General features: G+C 34.1%; 1 protein-coding gene across 7 annotated transcripts in view; it reads left to right on the forward strand.

The window, feature by feature from the left end:
• Positions 1–13,203, forward strand: part of LOC114049784 (protein enabled homolog) — a 132,594-nt gene that overhangs the window by 69,748 nt on the left and 49,643 nt on the right. For 3 of the 7 annotated variants that reach the window (XM_027871190.1, XM_027871192.1, XM_027871194.1), the window contains exon 4: positions 9,101–9,157. The exons of the other annotated variants lie outside the window; for them this stretch is intronic. In XM_027871190.1, the coding sequence (XP_027726991.1) occupies positions 9,101–9,157 (57 nt within the window). The remainder of the gene's footprint in view (positions 1–9,100; positions 9,158–13,203) is intronic. 7 annotated transcript variants of the gene reach the window in all.

The raw sequence follows: 13,203 nt of genomic DNA on the forward strand, positions 1-13,203 counted from the left end.
GAAAATTAGACCAACATAAGATGCCCATCTCCAGTTCTGAAGTAGTGATTCAAAGATCATTAAGAATGGCTCAGCAGTCACATCCAATGATTCTTTTAATTTCCTGAATTGTTTATCTGGACCAGATGACTTGGATTCATCTAGGGCAGGTAGATTTTCTCTTATTATCTCTTTAATTTGGGTACCAAATCCACATTAGCCATTTTTGTTCTGTCTTTCCATTAGAGATTATTTTTCTGAGAAAGATTCTCTTTCTAGTTGGTTATAATTGTGACAGTACATTCTAAGCAGTGATCTAGTCCTTTTGTGATTTTACTCCTTTTCTCAAATAGCTAAAAACAATAACATTTGTTTTGTTATCTGTAGCTCTTTACTAGTCTCAGCCTTGGCACTCCTGACATTCTTATAAAACATACTTTACTGTTCCGTCTTATATACTTTTAAAAATTCTAACTTAAATTTTAAATTCTAATTGATTAGTGAGTTCTCTTTACATTCACATCAGTTTCTTTAGTCAGCTCCTTTTCCCTTTTTATCTTGAAGGTTATAAAATATTTGTCATAAATTATGTGCAGTAAAGTAGTATGTGACAAAGATGTCTCTGTATACCTTTTGTCCCTGCCCAGTGGAAGATGAAGATTGTCAATCTAGACATTTAATTCTTCCAGGTTTTCTTTATCTCTTGTTTTTCTTTCTTGTATCCTTTTATCCTTCATCAACCCCTCACCCTTCTTGGAAGCAAGTAACCTCCCTGACAAAGATTGTTTGGTTTTGCATATCATAAGTCCTTAATAAATGTGTGTTAAATTGACCTGAATCTTGGTCACATTCTTTTATTGACACAGGAAATATTGTCATTACATTTATTGAATGATTTTTGAGTGAGCTTGTCAGTGTTTCACATAATATTTCTTCTCTGAATGTGCACTGAAACAGCTTTGCCCCCTGTTAAAGAAATTATAGAAATCAACAAACATCAGAAATTTGATCTGTCAGGTCTTTAAAATCATACTAGATCTATTCATAAAATCTTATAATGGGTAGTCTTCCTCTGTCTACTTTCCCTTCTATGTCCAAGAAACCTGCTCCTGCTGGGAGTGAGAAAAGATCTATTTCAGGAAAGTCATTGGAGTGAAAGTTTGTATTCCTTTGTCACTGACTGCTTCTAGGATTTAGTGCCCCATACTGTAATGTACTGTAATTTTTTTAGATGTTTTTGTCATCCTATTTTATTTTTACCTCTGACAATGGAGCTTCTGACAAAGAATACCATGTCATAGGAATACATTTTATTCATTAATAGAAACATTTCTATGCACCAAATGTTTGTTTTATGTAAATCGATTAAAAATACAATGTGAAACCCTCTTCTACACTAGACCAGTAGGCCTCCATTTTAACGGCTTTTATTCAGAAAGCTGAGACACACAGTATATACTGAATCATGGTATAATTTGAAATTCAATAAAAATTTAAAATCAGATCTTACCTGTATAAGACATTATCTTTAAATAAATGTATAATACTTTAGTGAGTTATGATTTCATCCCCATAGATAGTCCTAGTGCAGATATAGCCTCTTCCTCTCTGGGAAATGATCCTCCCCTCTCCATTTAGCTATCCCATGTCTCTTCTTCCCCTTGAAGGACTATACTCAGTTTCTTTGGGTAGGTGGTTCTTGGTTATAATCCTAGCTCCTTTGCCTTCTGAAATACTATATTCCAAGCCCTCTGATTCCTTAATGTAGAAGCTGCTAAGTCTTGTGTTATCTTGACTGTGGCTCCACGATATTTGAGTTGTTTCTTTCTGGTTGCTTGCAGTATTTTCTGCTTGGCCTGGGAGCTCTGGTATTTGGCTGTGCTATTCCTCCAGGTTTTCATTTTGGGATTTCTTTCAGGAGGTGATTGGTGGATTCTTTCAATTTCTATTTTGCCCTCTGGATCTAAGATGTTAGGGTAATTTTCCTTTATAATTTCTGGAAATATGATGTCTATGTTCTTTTTTTGATCATGGCTTTCAGGTAGTCCAGTAATTCTTAAATTATCTCTCCTTCATCTATTTTCCAGTCAGTTGTTTTTCCAGTTATCTCTCCTTTATCTGTTTTCCATTGTTTTTCCAATTTTCTATTTTTTTCATTCTTTTAATTTCATTTTATTTTTTTCTTCATGTCTCATGTAATCCTTAGCTTCCACTTGACCAATTCTAATTTTTAAGGAATTATTTTCGTCAGTGAGCTTTTGTACCTACTTTTCCATTTGGCCAATTCTACTTTGTAAGGAATTGTTTTCTTCAGTCAATTTTTGTATATCTTTTTTCCATTTTTTGGTGTTGCCTTTACCAAGTGGTTGACTCTTTTTTTATGGTTCTCTTGTATCACTCTCATTTCTTTTCCCAATTTTTATTCTAGCTCTTTTATTTGATTTTTAAAATTCTTTTTGAGCTTTTCAGGATTTCTTTGGGGCCCGACACCAGTTTTTGTTCTTCGAGCTTCACATGTAGCCTTTTTGATAATGTTATCTTCTGAGTTTGTGTTTTTATCTTCCCTGTCAAAGAAACTTTCTGTGGTAAGATTCTTTTTTTGTTGCTTGCTCATTTTTTGAGCCTATTTCTTGACTTTTAATTTTATGTTAAAGTTGGGCTCTGCTCCTGGGGTGGAGGGGGCATTGTCCCAGGCTTCAGATTTTTCATGTAGCTATTTTCACAGGTAATTCTGGGGACCTGAAAGTTTTCGATTCTTCCACGGTATGAAGGAAGGAGAGATGTGGTCACTGTTCTCCTACCCTGCGCTGTGGTCTGTAAGAGACCATGAGTACTCTTTCCTGCCCTGGGCTGGTGACCAGGGTCCCCGTTCCCTTGTGTCTTCATGCTCCAGTGTGCTGGTGTTCCTCCTCACCGTGGGATTGTGACCTGGGTCTGTGACTCGGATCCCCGTTTGGGCAGTGTGACAAGAGTCCTGCACCCAGTGCTAGCAGCGTGTTCCTGCAGTCTTTTTCTGACCGGTCGTCCCTGGGGGCTGAGGGCACCAGAGTCCCTGCTGCTGATTCAGTTGCCCTGAAGGCCTGCGTAGTCTCTTTCTATTTGAGTTTGACACTGCAGTTTAGTTAAAATGTAAATTACATGAAAGGAAGTATGATTCTGATTAGAATTCTAAGATGGAAGCCCAATGAGTCCCTTACTTGCCCTCTAATCTCTTTCTTCCTTTACAATCTTTTTCTGCTAATGGGGTTTGGGGTAGTCAGGAAAAAGATAAGAATTTTCCTCAGACTTTCCCATCCTGCTGAATGGAGACTGTGAGGGTTGTAAAGGAGGCACTGGGACATCTTCACTCATAGCCTTCTCTTCACTGCAATCACCCTAGTTGAAGCCCTATCATCTCTGCTTTAGGCTGGTGTATTAGCCTTCTGATTTCTCTGCCACTAGCCTTTCACTTCTCTGATTTGACCTTCACACAGCTGCCAGAATTATTTTCCTAATATGTAGTTCTCAATGTGTCATTCCCCTGATTGAAGAGCTTCAGTGGTTCTTAGTGTCTTTAGGCTAAAAGATAACTAACTCAGTCTGGTCTGCAAGGCACTCACAGTCAGGCTTCATCTAACCTTCCTAGCATTATTTGATCCTATGTTCACTGCACTGTAGTGCCAGACTAAACCTGTTGCTCATCTCCTTTTGCTTTTTCTTGCCTCTCTATATATTCATGTAAGCCATGTTTCTTAACCTAGAATATACTACCTCCTCATTTGTCTGTAAAGAATTCTTCTTGTGCTTTAAGATGTAGTTCAGATGAAACTGCCTCCATAAAACCTTCTGATTTCCCTCAGTTGAAAGTTATCTCTCTTTTTCTTTTTTTTTTTTCCAGGGGGGCCCTAGGTAATGGGGTTAAGTGACTTGCCCAGGGTCACCCAGCTAATAAGTGTCAAGTGTCTGAGGCCGGATTTGAACTCAGGTCCTCCTGACTCCAGGGCTAGTGCTCTATTCACTGCCATACCTACTTGCCTCCCACATCAAATGAACTTTATCTATAGATTTCTACTTTGTTCTTGTCATACTTGTGGCTTTCTGTCTTATATCAGAGTTAAGTATGTGTTCTATCCTTATTAGATTTTAATCTTGAAAGCTGGGACATCCTATCGTTGTATACCCAGTGCTTAATGATAATAATTATTATAATAAAACTAGCATTTATGTAGCACATGGAGGTTTGCAATGTGCTTTACAAATGTTTCATTTTATCTTTACAATAACCTTGTAGGGTAGGTATTATTATCTCTATTTTGCAGAGGAGGAAACTGAGACAGAGAGGGTAAGTGACTTGCCCAGACACATACCTAGTGTCTGAGGCAGGATTTGAACTAGATCATCCTGACTGCAGTCCCAGTTCTTTACTGCACACTTAGCTGCTTCTAGCAACTTAGCACATTTTTGTACATAGTAGACACTGAATAAATGTTTGTTGAATTGAATTAAATAAAATTGTTGGGCGTTGAAACTGTAGTGGGCCAATTCTGGCAACATGATGAATTGAAACAGGAAAATGGGAATGAGGAGAAGGAATTCCATAGCAGCAGCATGTAAATTACTGGAGCTTAATCTTCCTGGGGTATCCCTTCTTACTTAAAAGTTCGATTTTAAGTCAGGGTTTGCCTCAGGTGGCAAAACTAGTCTTCTAGCTTTTTTCCTATGCTCCTTGTCTAGTGTTAATATTTTGAAGCAGTATTTTGAGAGAGGATGTGATTGTGGGTTGATTTCCTCCTTGCCTACCTAAATATAACTAAAATTCACAATTAATAAAAATTCACACATAACCTGTGATACTGTGGATTTTCAAACTAATTCTAACTTTTGATAGTATTGGGTGCTTTTCTAGTAGGATTTGTACATTATATTGTGTGTGTATGTGTATGCATACAAATATGTATTTTTCTATCAGATTCTGAGGTCTAGAATCTTAATGAAATTTTTACACTACATTAGAGATTCTTAATCTCTCTTAATTGATCTGTTTTCTTGTTACCCTGACATTGACCCTGTGTATATATCTTTTAAGAATTCAATTCAGCTCAGTAAACATTCATTTAGTGCCTACTACATGCCAAGCACATTGTGTGGCATTAGAGTACGATGATAAAACAAAACAGACCATGCCTCCATAGACCTTATATTCTACTGAAGAGGATATAAAATGTGAATGGATAAGTGAATGCAAAATATATATGCCATAAAGACAAAATAATTTGACTGGATAGGGGGCTGGGGGAGGGAATCAGAAAGAGGTTGGTGTAGGGCATCACCATTTAGCCGTTGCTTGAAGGGGGAGCTAGGATTTCCAAGAGGGAGTGGGGAGTGTTCCAAAAATGTGGGACAGTAAAGGCATGGAAGATTGCAAGTTGGCTAGTTTGGCTGTAATGTAGAATTGTAAGAGAGAGTAATATGAAGTCTTCTAGAAGGATATCTAGAGGCAGATTGTGAAGAACTTAATCCCAGGCATTTAAATTAAACATAGGCATCTGTATATTATCCTGGAGGAAAGAGTGAACCACTGAAACTTCTTGAGGAGAGTTAGAGTCATGTTTTAGGAATATCTTAAAAGATGAAGGCTGTGTTGGTGAAGGGAACCTCCAATTAATTAGTGGGCTATTACTATAGTTTTGGAGGCTGAATTGAGGAGGAAAAGGGATTGTAATGCAAGGGTGGAGGTAGAATTGAGATAAAGTATGTGAAGGAAAGTCAAGATTTGAATATCACTTTGGAGTTGTGAACCTGGGTTATTGGAAAGATGGTAATGTCCTCAGAAGAATTAAGGAAATTAGGAAGAATGGTAGGCTATTGGGGAAAGAGAATTCTCTTTTGGACATTGATTTGTTAAAACAAACATGTTGAGTTTGAGATGCCTGTGGGAAATCCAGATAGAGATGTGCCTAACAGGCAGGTGTTGATGTGGGACTGGAGCTTAAGAGAGAGCTGAGGGCTAGATTTGTAGATTTGGTTGTCCACCTTCATAGAAATGATATATTAAACCCATGGAAGCTGATGCTATTGTCAAAAAAGAATGTGTAGAAAGAGAAAATGGCACAGGATTCGTCTAGCATATAGGGGTGAGACCTGGATGTTGATCAAACAAAGAAGATTGAGTAGAAATACTCTGGAAGTCTACTGTAGAAGGAGGACCCAGAGAGCCGTGTCACAAAACTCCAGGTAAGAAGGAATATGTAAGTAGAGAGAACATAGTCAGCAGTATGAGATGATGATACAGAGGGGTCAGGAAGAATTAGGAATAAGGAAGAGCCATTAAATGAGATGATAAGTAGAGCCAGACCTTATTCTAATGAGAAGATTTAAAAAGTCTAGCAGGAATATTAACCACAAAAATATGAGGGAGATACTGCTGAAGCTCTTCCTGGAATTGAGGGTAGGGCACCAAATTACCATTTTAACACCAGCACCTTGTATTCTGAATGAACAATTAGAAAGCCTGAATTCTAGTTTTGGCTCAACCCATGTGACCTTTGGCAAATGATTTAGCCATTCTGAAACTTAGTGTCTTGATTTGCAAAACAAGTAAAATAATTTCCTTGTCTGACAGACATCTTGTGACAGTCAAATGAGATAACAAATGAGAAAGATTCAAAAATATTAAAGTGCCATACAAATATGATATATTTTGTAGTCACGTTTTGGAGGAGCTCTAATCTGCTTTTGGCTATATTTCAGTATTTATTAGTTCATTTATGTTGCATAGAATCATTAAATCTTAGTATTGTAAGGGAATATTTCCAACATTTTTTCTTTAAAATTCTTTTTACTAAATTAATGCTTGGTGTAAAAGTTATCATCAAATGACCAGAAATTTGTCTCCCAGGATGGATGTTACTGTAAGATGAATTCTATTGAAATTTGTCATTTTAGTGTCTTTTCCCCTTGCACTTTTGTATTTTTAATCTTTTCTAGCAAAGAAAGAGTTAATAGCATCAAGGATGTAAAGCAGGAAATGCTGTTATCCTTATGCATATGATGGAATGAATAATTTAGTATCTTCGGGAAATGCAAACTGCAGTAAGAATTCAAGCAACCTTTATCAGAGTAGTAAGCAGTATTTTGCTTGATAGCATGAAGTGAAAATTCTTTTCAGAAAAGGAAGGCTTAAACTGTTCATTCTAGGAATATTATATGGCAGTTTAAATTATAATATGGATCCAGATTTTTTTTTGGTCTGAAAACAGTAAGACTGCGTAAGAGAAATCATGGCTTACCTGCATTCTGACAATTCTCAGGAGGTAATTGGCAACTCTCCTTACCAGTATGGTTGGTAACAGGATTTGGCAGTTTCTGTGCTGTCAGAAGCGGGATAATTTCTCAAGTTTTTCTTGTAAGTGTTTATTTTTCTTATGCTTCTTTACTTGAAGATTGTTTAAGAAAAAAATGGCTAAAACGTCAGCCCTTATCCATTTTAATTTAAATCTAGACTCTAAAAAGAAGTTTAAAAAATTGTCAAGTGGTATTCCAAAATAAAATGAGGTGTGTAATTTTAATTAAAAAATTACTTTGTAAGTTTGTTTATATACGGTCTAATCTTAGACTTAGTTTGATAAATTTTTCCTTTTATATGATAATGTATGTTATAATTTGTAACATTATTGTAAATGTCATCACTATATGTTTAATCATATTTTGAGAGCCTTGTAGTATTGATACCCTTGGCTTTCATCCTCAATTTAATTTTTTTAAAATATTGTGTTTTGAGTATTAAAATTATTTAATAAGATCTCCTTAAAAATAGGAATGTCAGAAATATTCCTGCGTAAAGAAACAAGACATGTATAAAATTGAGTTATCTTAAATTAAGCCTTCTAAAAATGATCTAGATTTGTTGTATTATACTATGTTTTAAACACTTTTAGATTTGTACTCTTCTACTAAATATAAGTTGGTTTTATTCTGTTTTTAGGTAACAACATTTTTAGGTAGTACAAGCTGTACTCTAAAGTATCACACTTTTTTTCTTTTAAAAAAACTCTTAATTTTGGTAGTGGTTGCTTTAAAAGTTATTCTTTTTCTTTTGGCGATATTTAAACCAGATTATTTTTAACTCACCAATGTTTCTTGGTTACTACAAATGAGAACAGAGAACATCTCCCAAGAACTTTAGATCTTGTATAGACCATGTTGATGTAGAAGATAAAGACATATGTATATGTAGAGATAAATATCCCCCCCCACCAACTCCATACCTAATTTTGTGTTGCACATAGTCTTTGTTAGCCCTCCAAATTTTCATATTTTTCTGGGATATAAATGTATTTAGTAATGTACATAAGTTTATTTCATGGATATTCAGTGTTCTAGTTAATTTTTTCACTTCCTCTCTTTGGCACATAAACATATGTTGATTAACTTTCACAAATGGTTTTGAGGGGAAGGGAAGAAATAACAGAATGGTACACTCAGACAATGTGTTACTATAATTTTCTGTTTCAATACAAATGAAATATGTTAATTTCATGTTATAATATAAAACTTAATTTGCTATAGGCTTTTTTCATGTTGATGCAATCTTTTTGACAAATAGGTATCAGAAAAAAACATTTTAAATATTCTTATCAAAATATATTTTGCTCATTCAGAGTATTTTCAAGTGAAACTTATCTTAAACAGAATAGGGCACAAGTTTATTAGGGTACATATCGTAAATTGAACTGTCTCAGATTCATATCTCTATTTAAACTTAGGAACCAGAAGCCCATTATATTCTTATTTGTGAAATGAATGTTACTTTCTCATCTGATAGGTTTTATTGTAATATTTTTTCCCTCTTATGGATGAGATTATAGGGAAAAATATTTCGTCATAAAATATATATGTGTATATATACACACACACACACATATATATATGTACACACACACACACATATACATATATATCTCACAGAGTACCAAATTCTTAATAGGACTTATAGGGAAAAGAGGAATAACCAAGAAATATGTATAAATACACACTAAGCATTTAAAACCACCTTTTAGTCTACTATGAAGTCCCTGGACTAATCATTTACAGATGGCCCCTTTGTCCTTTGAAGCTTCTAACACCAAGGTGTCTGTTGCAGCCCAGAGCAAGGTTACTGCTACCCAGGACAGCACTAATTTGCGATGTATTTTCTGTGGTAAGCAACATTACGTTTACATTATTTTTTTCAAGCTGTGGTACATACTGCTTGCACTTTTCATAAGTCTTATTAACCCTAGGCCATGGTCTAATTTGTGGTAATTGGAATTTATTATAAGCTACTGTTATATTGTGATCAATGTTGTTGTAAATATACATATATATATATATATATATATAACTTTGATAGCTTCTGAACCTGCTCATTAGGAGGGGTACAGAATCACTCTTTGGGAAATCCTGATCATGATCAACTCCTTGTACTCATATGCATAATGCATTTTAAATTAAAGAAAAAAAGTTATGTTTAGGAGAGAACTATCTTTTCTCATTAGAAATTCTTTTAGTGATTATAACTGTTAAGGTATATTGGAACCTAAAAAATGTCTCCTCTTAGACTACTTTTTAATCAAAATTGTATTACCTCCAGTTACTGGATGGCTGTGAAGGCAATAGAAGCTTCTATTTCAAGATCAACAGGATGGTGTCCTGGATACACTTTATTAAAAGAAAATAAGCTCAAGTAATTGTGGCTTAGGTGTAAACTTAGGCTTTTAGAGAATGCACATATAAGCCCACTTCATTTTGGTGCCCTAAAAAGACAAATTATGAAAAAATAAAAGCATCCAAGAGAAAGATTGGTATTCTATCTTTGGTATTTAGTTAGCTTTTTCATTTTTGTTTCCTTTTATTTCCCTTTATTCTAAAGTACTGTCGTTTTGAAACTCTAAACTCTAAAAAGCAGGTTTAATTTGACAGTTTTTAGAATGCCATGTAATTTGAAAAAGTTGGTTATTTAATAAGAAAAAAAGAAATATTTTAGATTTATACTATTTATATAAATTCACTTAAGGTTGTATTCATTGCTATTATTATTTCAGAATATTTCAACTTTTGCTGCTTTGTATCCAAGACAATCAGAGCATAGCACTTTAAATATTAATATTGTTAATTTACCAAAAGGAGATTAAGGATAAAGGAAAATTATTTTAAATTTGTGAATATTTGCTTGCTTGTAATTAGCAAGGAAATATTTATTGTATTCTTCCAAAATAAAAACTAAATTAGAACATTAGAATTTAATTGTTGTAACATTCACATATCAGTTGCATTGTTTACAGATTTTCATATAGTGACTGAGACATGATAGCTGAATCAGATTATCCATCATCAGCATTTATCAGGTGGAGCAAAATTTCCTTAGAATGTTATGCTTTAGTTTTAGTACTATAGGACGAATATTTCTGATTTTCTTCCCTAGAGAGGCCATCCAGGCTGTCTTTTGAGCCAGTCTGATGTTAATATTCTGTCCTAAATTGTAAACCAGTATGCTTATGCCCATTTAAAGGACATTCTAATTCTTGTTTCCTTTGAACATTCTTGCATTTTTGGTACATTGTTGTTTCTCTTTCATGTTAAGACCTATTAACAGAAAATAGGGCTTACAAATTGGCCAGCCCTTCTGTAAATTAAGAAGGGCTTGACCACCTGCAGAAAGACTAATTTATCTTCTGTCAATCAAAGTAATTTCATAAAAAGTTGACAGAGAAGTGGGAAAAAAAACAAAGCACCAGTTGTTGATTAAAATAGAAGCTACTCTTTTTTGAGTCTCCTCTGAATTAAGCTTTGAAATGAATGCTTAGAGCCTCCATTGAGAGTAAAAAGTGTAACATTTATTACCTTACTTACTACCTAGTTCTCATGAAATAGAGATGGTCCTGGCTTCTTTGAAGAATTTGCCAGTTGAGTGTGAAGTGGAGGGAAAGGTGGAGAAAGGTTTGAGTGATAGTTTGATAATGAACTTTGTGTCTCTTCTCCAGTGGCCAACCCAGCCAAGTTAGCTTCCAGGAGTGATGAATTCTTTTGGTTATAGGAACATAAAAAACCTTCTAAGCTGTAGAGGGATTGTTACTGACAGTTATCTTTTTTAAAGAAAATTTTATTAGCTTAATTTTTTGTGTATGTATGAAATTCTCCACTAATGTCCTATCTAATTACCGTATGATGATGTGGAGATGACCCCAATTTCTTGGCTATGCCAGTTGAGCATAAGCTCTGTCAGAGCATATCAAGTTTAGAATGGTTTCAAACCCAAGTGATGAACTGTATGCCTGTCATTAAAGGACCAACCTAGCTAATATCTAGAGAGGTTTCTCATCAGATTTGGCCATATAGGCAGCCAGATTTTTTCAGTCATAGATGCTCTGCCAAATTATAGAAAATTTCAAAAAATATAAGTGGAAGGAGTACCCACACCAATGAAATTACAGAAGCAGTACTGTTGCATTTTGAAGTGAATAAAATATATACTCTTTCAATGGTATGGTTAAGTAATTTGATTTGTATCTAGAGAATGAAAATAGTATTATTACTGGAATAGATATGTGATGTTAACAAGAGAATGATTTTTGGCAACTTGACAATTTAAAAGACATTAATAATCGAAGGAGATTTTCTATAATGAAATCATCAGGAAAATCAGTTGCTTTAGTAAAGAGTAGTAAGGAGTTTTTGGTAATCCCCTTTACTGTGCATTCTCTTCAGCCATCACCAGCCAGAAAAAGTTAACATCTGCTAAATATGTTTGTAACAATTCTATAGGAAGGTAAAAACAAAAGGACAAGGCAGCCAAGAACAAAGAGCACTCCTTCATTAATCTCTTTTTCTCATTAATTCCCTTTGTCAGATCCTACTAATAAATAAGGGTAATTTATAATTAGAAATCTCATTATGAGAGGGTAGGTTTTTAGATATATCATAGCTATTGCCAGCTCTTAAAATATGTGTTGATAGACAAAGCCAGAGTTCAAATGATCATTTCCCTGCTGTTAAAGAGATTTGATGACATTGTTTTACTTTATGCATTTTTAAATACCTTAAATATTCTGAGACATGTAATTGTCTTCCCCATACCATCTTCCCCTCTCCCTTATTTGAGTTCTATAATGACCATGATATTTTAGGAAAAGAAATGATGGTTAAGAATACATAGCCTTAACTATTCTCAGTGGGCACCTCATGTTTTAGGTCCTCATCTCTATTTTAAGTTGAGCAGAAACCTAATTCCAACTTTTGTTTTTAAAACCAATGAATAATCTCATTAAAAAAAGGACAACATTTTGGTCATTTTCCTTTAGCATGTTCATCCTTTTCAATCCTGCTCTTTTAATACTTTCAGAATGCTTATATAGTACAATAGACAATGCATACAAAATGTTTTATGGTCTCTGTATTTAAGATTTGGCAGCAAGCCATCATATGGTAGCTTTAAATAAAACTCAGCACAGACTAAACGTAGTTTTTTTCCTAAATTCAAAAACTTAGAGTGAACAGCATTCACATAACTGTGATAGATTTTTCTAGATTATAGCTCTACAAGGATTGGATGATTTTTTTTTTTAGTAGAAGTCTACTTATGGAGGAAAAAAAAGACTGCCTTTTACCAGAACAGATTAGAAAAGAGTCATAAGAGTTATTTGTTTTTCATAATCTTTTTATTATTTTAAAAGGACTTTAAAATTATTCCTATCTGTTCAAGGTTTCTTGTATAAAATATAGTAAACTTAGTTTTTATCAAAGATGAAATCACTCACAAAATTCTGCTGTGCTTTCTTCTGTAGAATCAAAAACTATTCTCTTATTTTCTCCAAAGAAAATTTTTCATGTCCATTTTGACTTTCTTCAATTAAAGTTCATTTTCTCTTTGCTTTTCTTAAAATTCAGTCCTGTGGTTTTTACTCAGTAGTTTTGCTTTTTAAAATAAAAATGTCATGTTTGAAGGATGATAGACTTTACTTTTGCTTCCCCCCTAAAAAATTGAGTGAAAATTATAAGATTGAATCCAGCCTCTACAGCCTCTGTCTTGGTCTGTTACATTTGACTTAAAATGGATTGTTTTAATAACTAAGTAGCAAACATAGTAAATTGATGTGATTCCTATATAGGAGATGTGAATTAATGTAGCTTTAAAAGTTAGGAAAGTCCTGATGTGGACACATAGAAGGAGCATGTTTCTTTGGAATGGAGAGGTAAATAAAATCACAA

Source organism: Vombatus ursinus, unplaced genomic scaffold (assembly GCF_900497805.2).
Source record: "Vombatus ursinus unplaced genomic scaffold, bare-nosed wombat genome assembly UNPS02014798.1, whole genome shotgun sequence".
NCBI classification, from domain to species: Eukaryota; Metazoa; Chordata; class Mammalia; order Diprotodontia; family Vombatidae; genus Vombatus; species Vombatus ursinus.